At 48.8% G+C, this 19,125-nt stretch overlaps 1 protein-coding gene and 1 pseudogene across 7 annotated transcripts in view; both read right to left on the reverse strand.

Annotated features, from left to right (window-relative positions):
- Nucleotides 1–2,856: 2,856 nt before the first annotated feature.
- Nucleotides 2,857–3,027, reverse strand: LOC114627507 (annotated as a pseudogene).
- A 181-nt stretch (nucleotides 3,028–3,208) lies between these two features.
- The window catches only part of Epb41l1 (erythrocyte membrane protein band 4.1 like 1), a 67,314-nt gene continuing 51,397 nt past the window's right edge, over nucleotides 3,209–19,125 (reverse strand). For all 7 annotated transcript variants that reach the window (XM_028775236.1, XM_028775235.1, XM_028775238.1 and 4 more), the window contains 6 exons: nucleotides 16,877–16,957; nucleotides 12,485–12,571; nucleotides 11,590–11,673; nucleotides 9,297–9,377; nucleotides 8,873–8,989; nucleotides 3,209–6,555 (listed from right to left, as the gene is read on the reverse strand). In XM_028775236.1, the coding sequence (XP_028631069.1) occupies nucleotides 6,547–6,555; nucleotides 8,873–8,989; nucleotides 9,297–9,377; nucleotides 11,590–11,673; nucleotides 12,485–12,571; nucleotides 16,877–16,957 (459 nt within the window). In that variant the 3' untranslated portion in view covers nucleotides 3,209–6,546. The remainder of the gene's footprint in view (nucleotides 6,556–8,872; nucleotides 8,990–9,296; nucleotides 9,378–11,589; nucleotides 11,674–12,484; nucleotides 12,572–16,876; nucleotides 16,958–19,125) is intronic.

Genomic DNA, 19,125 nt, shown 5'->3' on the forward strand with positions numbered 1-19,125 from the left:
TCATTTATTTTTCATTTTTTAAATTAATTAATTAATTTTTTGCACCATACCTGCATTTCTCTAACTCTTGGTTGTTCAAAAGCTTAAATCTGAGTTTATCTCCCATTTCTATTCCTAAGCAAGACTAAGTCTCCCTTGCCAATAGACTCGGTCTTTTTACTGGTGCTACAATTCTGAGAAAAGAATGACCCAGTATGGGGATGAAATCTTGGCAATTAGTATTCTCAACCTACAAAAGAGAAAACTGAGAAACACACACCCAGAGAGTACAGATATAGGATGAAAAAAATTGATATAAAACCAGCTGAAGTTCCAGCCCCTGTGCTACAGTTCTGTGTCAATCTGTCCCACTCACAACTTCACAATTCATCTCTTAGGGGGCTGCAAACTAGGCTAGATGGGCAATCATGGGTCATCGCAGCGGGCTGCCACAGGTTAGCCAGAGGTGAGTTAGGCAGTCAATGTCAACCTTCCCAGTCAGTTCCATTTCTCTTGAGAAGTTGCTCAGCTCCCTCCTCCTCCCATTTCTACTCCCATCTTAGGAGCTGAACTCCGCGGTGTGGTCTCCAAGCTTCCAGGAGGCTTCACATAGCTTCCCATCTTTTTAGAGACCCAAGGCATTTAACACTGGACATGGAAGTTGCAGGGTATAAAGATGCTGGCCTGAACATCCAACTTTGTGAACTATGTTCACTCAAAGCACAATTTCTCAATTTTGGTACCACTGGTGTGTGAGATCAGGTAATTCTTGGTGGCAGACAGCTTGTTCTGTGGATTGGAAGAAGTTTAGCTGCAGACATAGGCTTTAATCTCTAGGACACTGGTCAACTGTGATGCAAAGTCTTTCTAGAAATTGCTTCACTATCCTTTCCAACTCAAGCTGAGAAACCATTGAGTTGAATAAACTACTCCAGTTATTCCCCAGAAGCAGAAAGACTAGTCCAGGAAGTGTGCAGTCCCAATCTCTGTAAACCAAGTGTTATTTCAGGATTCTAAAAGCAATTGATCATTAAATGAAACTTACAAGGGAAATTCTGGAAGCCATTCTCAAAGCTCCCTGAAGCAATTGCCTTACACAACAAATAGAACTCTGGAGAAGACTGGGGATTTTTTCAGGGTGTAGCCTTTGTATTACTTAATGAGCCGGCTTTACAGAGAAAAGCAGTTAATACTTAGTATCTAAAATGATAGGAAAATGTTCAGAATGTAAGTTTTAAAAGCATTTATGATGTTATGTGCAAGATAACTTTGGCTCTGAAAATAAATATATGTGGGAAAAAAGAGACTTGTTTTGTGAAATTTGGAGCAATATAGAAAGGGGAACTGGGGTGATTTTCTTGACAGGATAAAATAGAAAATTGTAGAATGTATACCTCAGATGCCTTAAGAAAGGAATTTAGGTTTTACATAGATTATGATTTTAATTTAAAGTTTTATTCATTGCTTTCTTTCAGTACTAAGATCTTCGGTACATGTGAGTGTGTGTGTGTGTGTGGTGTCTGTGTGTGGTATGTACGTGGTGTGTATGTGATGTGTGTGTGTGTGGTGTGTATATGGTGTGTGTGTGGTGTGTGTATATGGTGTGTGTGTGGTGTGTGTATATGATGTGTGTGTGGTATGTGGTGTGTATGTGATGTGTGTGTCTATGTGGTGTGTGTGTATTTGATATGTATATGGTATGTATGTGGTATGTGTGTGTGTGTGTGGTGTGTATATGTGATGTGTGTGTGGTGTGTATGTGGTATGTATGGGGTATGTGTATGTGGGGTGTGTGTGTGTGTGTATGTGGTGTGTATATGGTATGTATGTGGTGTGTCTGTGTGTGGTGTGTATGTGGTGTGTGTGTATGTGGTGTGTATATGGTGTGTATGTGGTATGTGGGGTGTGTGTATGTGATGTGTGTATGGTGTGTATGTGGTGTGTGTATGTGGTGTGTGTGGGGGGGTGTGTTACACACCCAGCTCTCTCCATTTGTTTTTGTGAACATTCCTTTCTTTGGCAAGTGGCATTAGTTATTTACTTTTGGAATTATTTTTTAAATTAAAATTTTTGCACTACTGTTCTGTTGGACCTATGACCTAGCCCTATTTTTATTTCTTAACATTTGTGTGTGTGTGTGTGTGTGTATGTGTGTAGGGCAGCATGTGAACCATGAAGTGCATGTTAAGGTCAGGGGACAACTTGCAGGCCTAGGCTCCCTCCTTCCACCCTATGGGTCCCGGGATTGAATTCAGGCTGTTAGGCTTGGTGGCAGGTGCTTTTGCTTTATCTGCTGAGTCATCTCACTGGTCCCCTAATTTCCTTTCTTAAATAATTATTTTCAAAGTGAGTTAAAGAAAATTTAGTCAGTAATGGGATATGTGGTGTGAGCCCATGATTGGACTGCTGTGCACATTTCTCACTAGGCTCCCATATAGGGGCTGCTCTTCTTTCAGAAAGACTATGCTACACCTCCCCGCCCCAGGTCTTGGGACCCATATACTGACTGTCCCCTTGCCTAGAAAGTCTTACTGGCTCTTTCTCTTTATTTGGCTCAAAAAAAAAAAAAATGACCTCCTTAGGGAGGTCCTTCAACTGGTCAACCACTATTTTTCTCTTTGGGGGCTGGAGTTCATACACACAGCCCCACACATGCTAAGGACCTACCCGACCACTGAGCTACACTGGAAACTTGGCCACCTTGTTAAAGTGGTCCCCTTCAGTGACCCTCCACCCCCTTCCTCAACATGTCTCCTTCCAAGTGCTGCTCTCTAACCAGGTTTTTTCTTGTTTCACTGTTCCCAGCACTGGATTGAGAGCCCTTGACCAGCAAGGACTATGCCCTTGTGCCCAGGGAGCCTAAGCCAAGGCCTGGGCTGCCATGGGAGCTCCAGACATTTGTTTATTAAAATTGTTCTGTATTAGAGCCTGGCTTGGAGCATGCCTTTAATCTCAGCACTAGGGAGAGGGAGGTGGGTCTCTTTCAATTAGCAATAATTGTGACTCGGATAAACCTCATTGGCTACGATACTGCCACTGCGCAAAGCTGAGGTGGCTCTCTTGAGTTTCAAGCTAGGGCTATGTGGTGAGACCATCTCAAAACCAAAACCAAAGTGTTCTGTGTTGGGTGTCTCCATTCCAGTTCTGTAACAGCTTGTACCAGCAGCCAAGGTCAGAGAGAAGAGATGTGGGGAGGGAGAGAGATAAGGGAGGCTGAGGGAGTCCATGGTTCAGCATCAAACACATTTATTTCACTTTTATTGAGTATACAAGAACAGAGAGCACACGCATACAGCACGGAGCACTGAGGTGGGGGAGCGTGGGGATGAGAGAGGAGAGAGGGGAGTGGGCGAGAAGGAACAGGACAGCATCGCAGTTGGCTGGTAAGGTGCTTTTGAAAAAAATAGATATCTAGGTGATGTTGCTCATGCAATTTCAGGCCAGTCTTGGTATGTGCTTGCAGGATTCAGACACTGACACAGGTCCTGGCACTTCCTGTACCCTCGTGTGGAAAAGACTCACAGAAAACAAACATGGGGAAAACAAAGGTGCATGAGACACAGTGTGGGAAGAAGCCTCAGGGTGCGACAGTTTGCCCTGCTCATTGGGTTACATAGGATGGGGTAGCCCAGGGTCACGTGGTGAGTTAGGAGCTGCATCGAGATGGTCACCTGGAACCGACTGCTCTCTGAGGCTCTTCTCACTCCGTTACTTGGCTCCCTGGATAGCAAGGTGCCACAGAGATGATCATACACACTCACACACACACACACACAAATGTGAAAAGGAAAAGTAGGCTGAAGTTAGACAACACAGAGTCCTTATTCTCTATGAAGTGAAGGAGGGGGAGGAGACGGTGCCCTAGATTTTAGCTGTGCAGGTCTCCTCCTCCCTGGGCAGGGTGCTGACTGCCTCTCTGGGAAAAAAAAAATGATCAGAACATCCATGGAGTGAGTAGCTCCCCAAACCCTAACCTCCCACGAACTAAGCTGGGTCATTTCGTCCTTGCCCACATTCAGAGCAGGTACAACTCTCTGAATGAAGATGCTCCCTCTGAGGTATGTTATGTCCTGTGTGTGCAGGCCAGGGAGTTCCTGCCAAAGCAGGTGAGACCTGAGCCTGATTCCAAGGGGATAGAGCCATTCCTGCTCTGGGCTCAGAGAAGCAGTGGGAGCTTGCAGGCCGTGAAGAGCAGAAAGGAGGTTCTGTGGCTTCTCCATCAAGAATGGCCAAAGGTCCTGGAGCAGAGACAATGCGCTGCCACACTGGAGCAGAGCAGGTCTACCAGCCTGCACCAGGGGCATATGGCTGACTCTGTTATCTAAGCCTGGCTCTTCTCAGCTGCCACAGAGACATAAGCTATCCTAGCTTCTTGCCCTGTGTCAGGCCAGCACCTGTGGGTAGGTAAGGTATACTTCGTAAGAGTAACTAATAAGCAAGCCAAGAGGGCACACCAAGTCTGGGCTCTCTGAGAGACATTTCCAGGTAATTGTCTAATCAGGAGGAGGGAGTGAAGAAGCATTCTGAAAAGAGCCAGCAATGGTTAGGGACAGGCTTGTCCAGTGGCCTCCCAGGTCCCTCCTCTCCTTCTGTCTTGAAAAACGAGCCTGACACAAACAGGAAATTCATAAACATTTGTTGACTAAATGTAGGAACTGCCTTAGCAGGACAGGAAGTGATATGGGATTACTGTGGGATACTTTCACTCAGGAAGTGAGAGACATTGTGAACAAGCCAGAGGAAGCCTGCATGCACCAGACCGAAATAGCAGCCTGTGGCAGGGTTTTCTCCAAGGGCTGCTGTCACCTCAAGGCCATTTCTGAGCTTGGATAGTGACTGACTGAGGTCCTGCAAGCCAGGGTCTAATTCGGATGGAGGCAGCGGGCAACACTTCCTCACACCTGCTATTGTTTAAGGATAGTTGAGGCTTTTGGAAATGTACTGTGGGCCTATCATGGCCTTCCCTTGCTCATGGCCTCTTTATCGTGGCTATTCTAGCTCAGGAAGAAGAGGACAACTCACAAGATGGACAGAGGCAGAGGGGAAAGACAGGCTGGGCATTTCAGAAAGCCAGGTTAGGGTCGCTGCTCTCCACCTCAGCCAGGGCACCACCTCCCTTTAAAGAAAGAACTAATTGTGATGAGGCGCAGAAGAGCAGGGCAAGACATGGCAGAACACAAACCCGAACAAAGACCCTGGCAATAGTAAAACAGAAAGAGAGGACTGAAAACCGAGGCAAGCCCCCTGGAGGTAGGAGGACTGACCTACAGGGCCTCAGCAGCAGCGTCTGAGCACAAACCAGGCCCTGACAGCTACTGCTGGGGGAGAAGGCATTTTGGCCTGGCAAATTCGGGACTACATCTGTGTTGCTCCCTGCTGGCCGGAACCCTCACCTCTCCATGGAGGGCTTCTCCACTCTCCCCACCAATCACCCAGTTATAAACATCACACACAGTTTCACTACACTGAATCTGTCGCCCTACTGGGAGCTGGCCACAGCCAGAGTCAGTGTTCTCGGCTAGGCCAGTTTGGCAAGATCTAGGAACCTTAGGATACATCAATCACAGTCAGGTAATTATAACTTGGAAATGTCAGCTGCATACTTACCAGCACAGTTTATTTTAATATTTGTTTCCTGTTACATGTAGTATACATAACTTAAAATCACAGTCATATAATCTCCTACGAGCTGCACCTCTGTCATGAGAGGCAGGAAGCATACCGTGTCTACTTCCCTTCCCATGGCTTCCTTCTGCTCTTGCACTTTCTGTTTCTTCCAATGAGAGTTATCTGCAGTGGCCCTCAGCAGGACCAGGACACAGAACAGGAGGGTCGGGGAGAGAGGCAGACAGGAGCTGAGACAGAAAATGAAGACAGGATGAGTAGAAGTCAAGGGTGAAGCGGGGAGGCAGAAGAACAGAGGGGGATTTTGCAGCCCAGTGTCAAGACCCAGAAAAGAACAACTGAGCATTACTCTTCCTCCTCCTCCCCATGTGGGAGACTTCCATTCTTTCTTGGAAAATGGCCAACTGTGCGTGTCTTGCTGCTGTGACTTCTCTTCCTTGGCTACATGACCTTATTTCTTTCTTCCTTTGCATTAAGAGGGAGCAACAGAGGCTGGAGAACAAACGGGGTACCCGTCCATCCTGGAGTCTGTGCAGCCGGGGTTCAAGGGAATGTCTACAATCATCGCGGTCTGCTTTTGTAGTTTACAGGAGAAAGGGGTTGGGGAGCGAGAGATTATGATTGTTATACATTTTCCTGAAAAAAAATCCCACCAATTCAATTTGTCTGCAAAGGAAATGAAGGTTGTTGCAGATGTTGGTTGTGGCCATCAGCTGACTGCTCCGCCAGCCCCAGCAGCGGTGCAAGGACGCGGTGTTGCCTGTATATATCTCTATATCTCTATATCTCTATATATATATGCTTTCCCTTCCCAGTCTCTCATCAGTGACAGTACGTCGCAGCTGGGATGTTGGTATTGTCGGAGAATCCAGAATGAAGGCCCCTTCTTAATGGTTCTCTGGCTTGGGTTGGACCAGACACGCCAGCATCTCTTCACAGAGGTCAGGATTCCTGGATGCCAGAGGCAGGGGAATGGCAGATACAGAAGAGGGAGGATAAGGGAAATGAGTTAGGTTAACCATTCCCTTTACACAGCAAGCAGTTTTAGCTACCCTTTAGCCCACACTGTGGCCCAGAGAGAAAGAGAGTGACCCATTCAAGGCTATACAGCTAAGGAATGACTCGAATGCACCTAACTCCAGAGTCATACGCACACATATGTGTATGCACGTGCAGAGGTGACGTCTTTTTCTTTGGTCTGACAATCTTTTAAATGGTCCTTTACTGTGGAGATGCCATGGTCCCCATCATTTTGCTGTTTTCCCTTGCTCCTCTCAGTTCTTTGCCTGTGTCACCCTGGCTGCAGGTCTTCTGGCCTCCTTTGCTTTTCCTATCTATTCCCCATGGGCATGCTGTGGTCTGGACTAAAGGGCAGTGCTTAAAGAAACAACAAAACCCCAAACAGAAAACAAACAAACCCACCAGAGCCTGGATTGTGACCAATGTTTAGTCACCCACAGGAGTAAGGAGTCTGCAGTCACATGTCCTACTCCCTGGCTGCCTGCTCTGTCACTGTGGGGAAGCGTCTCAACTCTCTAAGCCTCCATCAGTCACTCTATAAAATGGGATCTGTCTTACACAGACAGACAGCACAGAGAGGGTCTAGCGTATCGGAGTGCTGAATAAATGCCTTGTTGATACACTTGCTCGCCGTAGCCCTTGTCCTGACTTCCAATAGCAAGAGCTACCATTTACTTGCCTTTGCTATTTCAGTGGCAGCTACTCAAGACATTTTGTACATGGAACTACATTCCTGACTCTTCTCACTCGCATAGGCTCAGGTAAAATCAAGATGTCATATAAGAGTCCCTCTAGGCTCATTTGACTGAGGCAAATTGATGCCCAGTAGGTTTGATAGCTTAGCAAGGTGGAGGTAGAATGAGGGTGGGAACCCAAAGCTCCTGTTCTCAAACAGGTCAATCTCTCCGCTCCCAGACAGGTGAGTGAGGGGACGGGAAGGGAGGAGAGGATGCATTAGTCAGCCACGTGAGTGCTGTCCTCTTGCCAGCTGCCTTGGGGAGACAGATTCTCTCTGAGGGGGATGGGACGGGAGGTCTTAACCTTACTGCACATAACAACTCATTCTTCTTAGTTTAGGGTCAGCAGCTGCTGGCCCACCATGACTGATGGTAGTGACAGGCCTACCTGTTATGGACTGCTTACTGTGTGCCAGGCACTATGGTAGTTACCATAGATGTATGATCTCTGTGAGACAGACACCATGGGAAGTCAGCGTGGTGAGGAACTCCAGAGGAGGTGCCTCTGGAGTCTAACACTTTAGGTTGCCTCCAAATCAGTTCCCAGCACTGTAGCTATGGGCAGGCCAGTTAAGGTCTCTGAGCAGCCAGCCACTCCCTGCGGGGCCTTTGAGGTGGGCACTGGGGTGCAATGCACGAGCTCTATACAGTGCACAGGTCCAAGGGCACTAAGAGCCTGACTTTGGGGAATGGTGCTGAGGAGAGGACCTGGTCTCACCCATGCTAAGCATCTGCTCCATTGTTAGGCTAAATCCCCCAGCACTGAAACTCTTTTATCTGCAAGTATCCTTTCCTTGTAGCCCACCCAGCTGGAAACACTCCCCAGAAGGTTGTCCTGTAGCTCATCACTGCCACTCCAGGGTAACACTATTCTGCCTTTATGCCCAATGGGAGACAAATTTTGCCTGCTATTCATTTCCAGGGAATGCAATCACACAGTACGGAGATTTTTGTTTTCTGTGTCTGATACAATTCAGCAAGCTTCCAGAGAGGCAGAAGAACCCCTTTCCCAGCGTAAACTGTGAGAAGCCTAACACACCCCCACACTGCATTATCTGAGACCTTGAAGGCCTTCAATGGTGCTGGGTCCCTGAGAGTCTGGCCCTGTAGGACCTGGAGTCCTGGGTTTGTACACAAACAAAGCAGATTGGTCAAAGGCTCTGGCCATCACATTCCCTTAGCAACATCTCACGACCCTGAGGGAGACAGAGGTGTGAGGATGGGAATGTGGCACCTCTATTTACATCAGGCCTCCTGCAAATCCTCGGCACCCTGTCCTTGCTGCTGCTGGACTTAGGGTCTAAAACTGTAAAGAAACCGAGACACCCTCTTCTCTCCCTCTTTCCCTTGGTCTGGAGCAGGGCTACTGTCTCTCTCCTTGGAGCTACAAGCCAGGTTAGGGTCACAGCTGAATATAGATCATGCCACCTGGGCTCTTCGTGGAACGGACCTCCCAAGAATCTTCTTACTGTTCCACCCTTCTCCAACACTGCTCAGCCCCAGAGCCTTACCTGTGGCTTCTTGTCCCTCTCCTCTGGGGATGGGTCTGTTTCTCTATAGACAACAGCTTTGGTTACCAGCATGTCTGGGTGCTGTAGTTTGGCTTCCTTGATGGCCAAAGCCAGGGCCTGGTGGGCAGAACAGAATAGTGAGGCACCACAGAGCAGTGACTCTGAGACAAGCAGATCATAAACCTCTACTTCACAGGTGAGGAAACTGAGGCCCAGGATGGGCCACGTTAAACAGTTAGAGGAAGAGACTAGTGTTTGGATCTTCTGATCCCCATGTCCCTTCTTGGGGGCTTCTTAGATGAATGTGGTCAGGAAGGAATGGATGTCTTCTCTGTCCAGAAGGGTAGCCATCCATAGGTCGCTCCATATAGGAGGGACTGGAGACCAGGCTGTGCCCTGGAAAGGCTGTTCCCCAGCCCTGTACCTGGTCTTGATCGACATCTTCATCTCCAGTAATGATGATTCGCTTCTCGATCCTTGTCTCAGAAAACCCTCCCTTCACAGTCTGCAGAGAGAGAAGCAGAGAGCGGGGGAGGGAAGGGTGAGGTCCCTCTGAGGTCTGCCACGATAGGAGGCCTACATACCTCAGCCTGGGTCATCTGACAAAGCTGAGAGCCAGCAGATCACATCTCTCCTGGCCTCCAGAGTATTCTCCTTTTCTAGTTTGGGGACTTCAGACAGTAGTTTCTGCAGGGTTGTCACCACTCCCTAGCTACCAAACTGTCCCATTTATGTCCCCCATGCCCAGCTTGATTGCTGCTCCTTGGTTGGCAGAGTCCTGAGGCATGCCGTCTGGCCTTCCCCGAACATTGAGCCTGTGTCTCTCATGGTTCTGGGCCTCAGCATGGTTAGTTCTGAGCTATGTCCACCTATGGAGTGCTCACGGCTCCAGGCTTCAGGCTCTGGAGAGTGGCTTGTATTCTGACCACCTCAGCATCCTCTCCTTTCCCAGGCTGCCCTGACAGTGCTAAATGTAGATCTGTTGAATGAGCATGAATGAGATGTAAATGGTGACAAAGCTCGACCTTAAATGACCTGGAACAACCCTAGGATGGTAGTTTATCACCGCCACTGTTTCCTCAAGGAGAGGGGCTAGACCAGAGGATGGGGCAGGACCTGACTGTTTGGCATACTCATGGAGGATGTGACTGAGGAAATCCTAGCTGGAAGTAGGCAAAGGTGAAGAGAGGCGGGTGCCGAGTGCTAAGGTCCAGAGGGGAGTTTCCTGAGCTAGATGCTCTGTGGACTGTGCAGGGAAGCTGACATTGTTCTCTAATGTGTTTTTGAGAGGTTGCTTCCTGGGAAATGTGACACGGTGACAAAGCTACCAGGTTGCAGGCAGGGCCCTGGACAGTGTGGACAGAGGGACAGTGTTACCGACCAGACCTTCCCTTTGGTGGGTCAGCTGGACCTTCAATTCAACACCCACGCTCTGCCTGGCTCCTCTGGCTTCCAGCCGTGGCTAGGTCCTCTCCTGCTCTCCTTGGCCACCCGGCCCCTGTTGCGGCCTCTCGGATCTCAGCCTTTTTTAACTCTGGGGTTATCATGACTGATCCCCACTAGGAATGCTTCCTTCCTCTGGCCTGTCCTCTTCTTGTCTCTAGCTCCTACCTGACCCAAGCCCTCACCCCCAGGCCTCGGTTCTTCCCAGGTACTTTAGAACTCTCCCCGATCCACCCTCCTATACTCCCTTTTTCCTTTGTACTTCTGGGATCGAACCCAGCACCTGTGCACACCACACACACTCAGCCGCTGAGTTTCACCCCCGGCAAGCCTACTTTCACTGAATCATTGCCTGAGTTAAAACCTTTCTACAGCTTTCCAGTTTCCTTTAGACTAAGATCCTCCACGGTCAAATAAGCCCCAGTGCCTGACACCTAGCTCTTCTGCCTCCAGATTCTGTATTTCCTTGCTCCAAGTGCACTCTAACCTCCCTGTCCAGTTTCTATGTACACGCTGCTTCCTGGCTTCCTATAAGCACACCTCACTTACATCACTGCCAGCAGTTCTGAGTCCAGTAAGGTTGCTACTCACTAGCATTCACTTAACAAGCAAACACACAGCGTCCGCCACTCCTGCTAGCGTGCCTTGCTGGGTTCCTCCAACTTAGGCATTCTGCTGGGAATCCCAGGACCCTACTCTCTCTCTCTCTCTCTTAATTTGGGTGGGTGGGCAGGCATGGAGGACAATAATATTATTGTTGGGCAGGCATGAAGGACAGTAATGTTATTGTTGGGATTAAACCTAGGGGCCTTGCTAGGCAAAGACTATACCAATGAAAAATATCTATAGTCCTCTTTACTTTTTATTTTGAAACAGATTCCCACCAGGCTCCCTAAGCTAGCCTGACCTTTCAGTTCTACATCAGCTTTCTAAGTAGCTAGGATTAGAGGCCTGTACTATCAGGCCTGGCAAATAACAACTTTTTCAAATGACACTTCCTGCTCATTACATGCTTCTGAATTCACCCGGCTCTCAAGGCCTGTGAGATGCAAACATTGTTCATAATTACTTTGGAGGAGAGCATATGACCCCACGGACTAGCTGCCAACGCTGTGTGCCAGCCTCCTCCTAGAACAGCAGTAGCACAGGACAACGCACTCAAGAACTGGCAAAGGAGCCCTAGGTCCCTTAGAGAATGAGGAGCCAAAGGTCAGCCGTGGGAATGACCGTCCCACCTACAGCCCGCTGGGGCCCGGGAGCCTGCTGCTACTCACTTTGGTGACATGGGTGGTGGTAGAGGTTGAGAGGGTTTCCGCGGTGGCGCCGTACGTGCTGGTGAGGACATCTTTCCCGATGATCTGCAGAATATAACCACCCCCACCCCGGGGGTCAGGTCAGGGCACTGGGCTCTGAAGGGGCAGGTAGGGCTAGGGAAACTTCCCCAGGGATGAACAGGGGCCCGGGAAAGGTGAAGCATGGAGGTCAAGATGCTTTGAAACACTGATTTTTATATAAGAATACCAAAATCTTTCCAATTCTAGACCTAGAATATTCCCAAGCCCAGGGATCTGTAACTTTTAGAATTTGAAATTCCTAGGGTCCCCAGTCCTAACAACACCCTAGAATCTAAGAATCCTAGAATAATGAAAAGCTGCCTCCAGGCAGGAGATAGAGCCCCCCAGGTCCTCATCCCGCCTCAGGCAGGAACACGCTCTCTCTGGATTAGACTCAGAACAACCAGAATCAAAGCACTGGAACAGATCTGCCAGTGACGGACTCGGCCACTGCTGGGGCAGCCACCATCAGAAATGAGCCTGGAATCCAAGCCTTGGGACTCCTAGTTCCCTGCTCCTCCTGGTCTACAAGCTGATGCAGCTGTGTGTGTATACATGTGTACATGTGTGTGTGTGTGTGTGTGCATGAGCGTGCATGCCTGCGTGCATACATGTGTGCATGTGTGTGTTTGTGCATGTGTCTGTGGGTCCGTGTCCTGTTTACCTCCAACCCTAATGCCAATGCTTTGGTTACACAAGGGGGCACTGGTGGACACCTTGGTGAGTCGATGGGCATCTGCAAATGGCTCTGAGCCCCTCCCTGCACTTGCTGAGGGCTATCTGCTTGCATCCTCAGCTCTGAGTCCCCTAGCCTGAGCTGGCCCTGCCTACTTACCGGTGAAAGAGAACGGATTTCCGTGGCCACCGTCTGTGGGCCTGGGATCATGGCAGCTGCCCCCTTCCCGGACTTGAGACTGTTCTCCTGGGGAGACAATAGCGCTCAGACGGCCAGGTCTCGGTTCAATAGGTCTCCAGGACAGCCAGGGCATGTGGCCATGTGATTATCACCATCGGGTTGGGAAGTGACACAGAAGCAGAGAGCTGAGGCATTCAACCCCCGTATACTCAGCCCCACACACCTGCATGCTCGCTCGCTCACATATTCACTCAACAAAGATGTACTGAGTCCCCGCTGCTAGGGATGTCACAGTGAACAAGATATGGTATTGCTCTCTGGAAGCACTAAAAGTCAGGACACCCAGGCTCTTGTTCTGGACCTGCTGTGCACCTTCCTCCCTACCATCTGTGAAAAAGGACCTTTGCTTAACCCCAGGGTGCCCATATCAAAGAGCATAGGTAAAGGGGCTTTGTAAACTAAAAGCTGTCAGTAAACACAGGAGCACAGGTTGGATGGATCGTGTAAGTACTTCCTGGTACCTGCTAGGCACTAAGCATTCCACTAGGTATGTGCATACGTGAGACCTCATTTAACCTTCAGACCACTGAAGGCAATCCTTGGTAGCTGTCCTATTATTTAGAGGACACACAGATGGGAAACCTATAGTGCATGGCTTGTTCAAGTCCCATGGCAAGTCAGTGGTGGGAACAGAAGTTAACTCTGAGCTGGCAGCCTCTAAGGCTGCTAGGTGCTCGTGGCCGTCCCAGCATGTGGCCCTTGGAACTGTCACTCCTGAGCCAGCTTCCCTGATCTTACCCTGGATCATAACTCCTTTATCTCTCTGGAATTGCCCTTAGACTTGGTGTCCTGTATCTGGGCAAGGGACATCAAGGTTCTTTCTGCTGTCTCTCACTTCTGCATAGTCTCCAGCTAGCTTCCGTTATGCAGCGTCTCAGACAAATGGACCCCAGTCTTGGTTTGTGCCTGGCAAGGAGCTGGACCACTATCTTCCTACCGAAGCATGGGGGAGGACAGAGCCTTCTGCTCCATCCTAGCCTCGGCTACGCCTGCTCCTGCCCAGACTGACGGTGGCCGGGTCACTTGGCACACTGTCAAGAGGCACATTTTCTGCAGTGTCTTGGATTCCAGACTGCAACGATCATTTGTAGTTGAGTTTTCTCTCTCTCTTAGGGAACGGCCTCCATCCCTTTGATCCTTCTATCCCTCAGACCATGCTCTCATAGTCTCTTACTCTCTCTGTTACCCTCTGCCGGAGGCCAGCGTCCAAAGCTCACCTCCATCTTCACATCGAAAAGCCACTAAAGGGGACACAGGTCGTTCAAAGCCTAGGCACGTTCCTTCCCCCTGCCCTGGCTGTGTACATGTCCAGGGCCATCTCTCAACTCACGGAAGCACAGTTCTCCTGGTGCAAGGCAACTCTTCTATCTCTCCTCAGGGCTCCCCTCTATCTCCTCACATACCCAGGAAATTCTACCGCCTCATCGATGCCACAACCTACTATCCCTCTACCTGTCACTCAGATCTTTCTTGAACCCCAAATCTTTAAAACCAATTGTTTCCTGGGCCTTTCCTGGCCCCTCACACTAGTCAGGTCTGCAGGGTAACACCCACTCCTCTCACAGGATCACTTGGGTGAACAGACTGTCAGGCTTCTCCTGGTTTCTAATTAGGCTTTTTGGAGCAGGGTGGGGAAGTGCCTTTGTCATAGGCACCTGGGATCACACTGTAAGAACCACTGACCAGTAAACACTGTCCCCAGCTCATCTGTCCTGTCTCTTGAACATTTTACCAGAGACCAAATACTATACTTTCCTGCTCCAGGATTTCCTAGTCCCTAAATCTCTGTTGCATCTACCTTCTTGAACCCTGGTGGCGCTCCAGCTAGACCGCAGCCCAAAGACAGGTTCCCACCTTCTTCTGTCCATATGTGGGGCCTAGAGATACAGGCATTGTCTCCTCCAGTGCCAGACTCACAGTGCCCAGCACAGTACTTCACACATCGTGGGCATTCAATAAATATTTATTAAGGGAAGGAAAGAGGCTGGAAGGAGGAAGGGGAAGCAGGAGAGGGAGTCTTTGTTCCAGGCCACACCCCACACCACACAGCCGATGATCTAACAGACACACGCAGTTGACCACACACTTCTACCCTAAAGATACCAGTCCTCTGTCATCTCCAGAATCAAGTTTAAACCGTCCTACACTACACGGCACTGCACCACTCCACTTTCCGCTCTGGTTCGGCCTGTCTTCGCAGCCCTCCTCCTCCCCCTCACCTTCCTCTACACATCTGCCACCCAGATGTGCTTCTTCACCTGCTGACCTGACACCTGCTCACAGCCTGGAAGCCTTCTCCCGTGACCACGCCTCCTGTGACCATGCCTCCCTCCATCCTTTACTCCTTTACATCCTTTACGGCACCCCCTCCTTCCCACATTCTCCCAGCAGCTGTGTTACTCTCCTGGCTCCCCCCAGTGGCCCCTAGGGTAGCTTGTTGCATGGTTCCATGAAGGCAAGAAAGAGATAGCAGCTGACATCGGATACACTACAGGCCAGGCATTGTTTGGTGGGCTTTGCACAGGGTATTTGCTGGGTCTCACAGGAACCCTTGTTGGCATGGGCTGTATTGTTCACACCACACTTTACAGACGTGGCAAAAAGGCTTACAGAGGGTCAGGTGACTTGCCCAAGGCCATCCAGCCAGGAAATGAGAAGGGTGGGCCTTGCTCATCACTATGTGCCCAGGAGCTACACACATGGCAGGCACCCGTGACGGCAGCTAAATGAACTCTAGTAGGCAGTGTAGCTGCTGCAGCTCTACACCCCTGTGCTAAGCAGACAGAGACTCAGTCACTGAGTCTCATTTGGAACAAATGAATGGATGAATGAATGGATGAGGACATGAATGAAGTTAACTGTCTCTGCACCATAAAGACACATTTAAATTCACCCTTACAAGCATCTCAGCGCCTCAGAGTAATGGTTGGGAGGGAGAGAAAGAACTGAGTGATCAGAGATACATGTGCCATCTGGGTGACCGGCTGCTTATCGATCCTGGGGTCCGTTTACTTAAAACCCACCTGATGAGGAGTCAGACTTGACATTTTCTTCCCAGGTATAGGTCAGAGGTTGAACAAGGGACACAATTCAAAAACAACTCTCAACAGCTCAAGAAGTGTCTGGATCAGGTATTACTACATTCTGTAGCCCTGGACCCACAGAACTGATGCTCTCACAGGTCAGGACACAGGCTGAGCAGGGAGATTGACAAGGAAAGTGGAACTTCTGGTGCCTGAGGCTAAACTGATATTTATTGGTCATGTGACCTAGGGTTCATCCCTTTATCCCCCTGAACTTAAGTTTTCTCATTTGTAATGGATGTAGAAGAAAGAACAGTAGATAGCCGTAGTCCGTAAGTCAAATGTCAAACTTCTCAGGAAGCTGTCTGACACAAAAACTGTGTAAAGACTAACATCTGTTTTCTTCCGTTGTTAACGGCTCTAGAGGGGCAGTTCTCAGCCTGTGGGTCACCACCCAGGGACCCTTCACGAGGGTCACATGTCAGATATCGGGGGTATCAGATAGCTACATTACGATTCAAACAGTAGCAAATTATAGTTACAAAGTAGCAACAAAATAATCTTATGGTTGGGGATCACTACAACCTGAGGCGTTGTATCAAAGGGCTGCAGCATTAGGAAGGGTGAGAACCGCTGCTCTAGAGTCCCATAAGAAGTGTGAGCCACACAGGAGGGAGGGGATTCCTATTCTACAGATGAGAACACTTGAGACCAAGGACTTTTCACTACTTGTCAGACAGCAAATAAATAGCAAAACCCATAAGGTCCCCTAAAAGGTGTCTAAAAAACCTGAATATTCCAACCAGGTTCACTGCTGCCATCTACTGGCCATGGTGAGAAAGTGGTCTGCGACACTGAGGGTGAGTGGCTTGGGGTTGTTTGCTAGCTGGAGTATGGGGTGGGGTGGGGGCTTTTGGGCAGGTAAGATTTGGCTGGAATCACAGGATTCCTGCACACTGAGAATTCGATCATGTTACCCTCCCTCTGCCCCTGCATGCCTGTGATGGCCCAGATAACTGAGAGTCAGGGCCTCCACTCTACACATTGGTCAACTGGCAAAAAATAAATAAATAAATAAATAAATAAACCCAAAACAAAAACAAACAAACAAACAAAAAACCCCAAAGACTGGAGTAGCCAAGGTACCAGACAATAGGAATCTGTCATCTGTCCTACTGCCATGAGGGCAGCTGAGGGCTTGCTGAAGCAGCTGCCAAGCTCTGGGTACTGGGAGTTGAGAGAGAGTAAGGGGTGGGTCAGAGAGGGGAGCTTCCTGGGTTCCACTTACCATGGTGGTCGAGATGGTCTCTGTGGTGATGCAGGGGGGAGTCACCATGAAGTCTTTCGCCGCTGGAGCACCCCCATCAACCTGTGAGACAGAGGAGGAGGCGTGAGAGACGAGAGGTCTACAGGTTCCTGTAGTATCTGTCACCTGGCTTGAAGCACTTCTGGTTCCAAGGTGACAGATTTCAGGAGTGGGCATGCACTGGGAGTGCTCACACGGTAGTGCTGATGGGTCCCAAGACTCTTCAAAGACTTCATTTCAACCACTCTATTGGAAAAAGCAATCAAGACGTTGATTCTATCCAACCTTTGATTTAGCAGTCCACAGGACGTTACCCTTTGATGTCATGTTGGGTAGTTTAATGTCAACTTGTCACAAGCTAAAGTCATTTGGGAAGAGGAACTCTCAACTAGGAAAATGTCTCCACAAGACTGGCCTGTAGGCAAGTCTGTCAGGCATTCTCTTGATTAATGACTGATGTGGAAGGGCCCAGGTCCCTGAAGGCGGTCCATCCCTGTGCAGATGGTCCTGGATGTATCTGGGTGGCACTCAAGAGGAAGAGACAGGCAGATTTCTGCGAGTTTAAGGCCAGCTGCTTTATAGAGCTAATTTCAGGACAGCCAGGGCTAATACAGAGAAATCCTGTCTCAAAAAAAAAAAAAAAAACAGAGAAAAGAAGAAGAAAGAAAGAAGAAAGAAACAAAGGAAAGAAGAAAGAAATGAAAGAAAGCAGACTGGGCAAGCCATGAAGAGCAACCAGTAAGCAACATTCCTTCATGGCCTTTGCTTCATTTCCTTTCTCCAGGTTCCTGGCAGAAGTTCCCTCTGTGATGAATCATGACCTGAGAGTTATAAGCTGAAATAAACCCCTTTTCTCTCCAAGTGACTTCTGATCATGTTTTCTCCCAGCAACAGAAACCCTGACTACAACAGAAGTTGATACTTTTAAACGTTCACCCAGAAATATGAACAAGGAAACTTTACCATAGCATTTAATTCTGGGAAAGATAAAATCCACCCCGGGGTCCAGTGACAGGAGATGGAAACACAATTAGGACATGCTTCCCAAGTGGACGGCTGGTAGAGTGCTCACTTAGCATGCATGAAGCCTGGGTTCTATTCCCAGACCCCATTAAAAAAAAAAAAACAGCACAAAAATTAGGTATTGTGGTGCAACCTGTAATCCCAGCACATGGGAGGTGGAAGCAGGAGAAAGTTCAAGGTCACCCTCAACTACACAATAAGTTTGAGGCCAGCCTGTGATGCCCAGCAGGGACTCTGTCTCATGAAGAGAGAAACGGGATGGGGCAAAGATAGAAACAGAGAGGCAGAGACACAGACAGAGACAGCAACAGAGAGACAGAGACACAGACAGAGACAGCAAATGAGTAAGTTCTAAACTTCTTGAGAGCAAAGGGTACACTGTAAAAGTCAGTAGTCACTTTTTTGGGGTTTCTTTTCTTTTCTTTTTTTTTTTTTTTGGTTTTTCGAGACAGGGTTTCTCTGTGTAGTCCTGGCTGTCCTGGAACTCACTCTGTAGACCAGGCTAGCCTCGAACTCAGAAATTCACCTGCCTCTGCCTCCCAAGTGCTGGGATTAAAGGTGTGTGCCACCACCGCCTGGCAAGTAGTCACTTTTATCTAATAACTTTAAAAGTATACACAGATGTGAACATCTGTTAGAATTTCCCCCAGGAGACAGCATATGAATAATGTCATCCAGTCTATTGAGTTTTATAACTGGACATTTTGAGGTTTTGATGACAAGAGTTGCCAGGTTATGGGATTTAAGGTCATTTTGGTTTCTTTATACTTTGCATTGAAAATAAAGGTTATTAAAACAAAGCAAGCCAGAGAAGGCAGAGGCCTGTCTGGGTGACCCAGCTTAGGAATCTTTAATGGCAGGAACAGCTGCATAGCTATTACTTGGCACACTGTAACAGTAGGAGAGAAAAATCTGGAAAATACATTTGTGCTATTTTATGTCACATTCCAGGTTCTCTGTGCTGGAGGTGGAACCCCAGGTAAGGGTTCTACCACTGAGCAGTCACCTGAGACACATTGGTCACCAGGAGAAGGGACAGAATGCTGAAGCCCTGTGGGCAAGAAGAACCAGGGGCAATTGGTCACACCATAAACTCAGACTTATACATTTTCAAAGTTGAAGACCCACAGAGGACACAAGGGAAGTGTGCACTAAGCTGTATGCCGTGCCCAGGCAGGCCAGCCTTCTCCAGGGTGCCGTGCCCAGGC

Source organism: Grammomys surdaster, unplaced genomic scaffold (assembly GCF_004785775.1).
Source record: "Grammomys surdaster isolate TR1022 unplaced genomic scaffold, NIH_TR_1.0 254, whole genome shotgun sequence".
NCBI lineage: Eukaryota > Metazoa > Chordata > Mammalia > Rodentia > Muridae > Grammomys > Grammomys surdaster.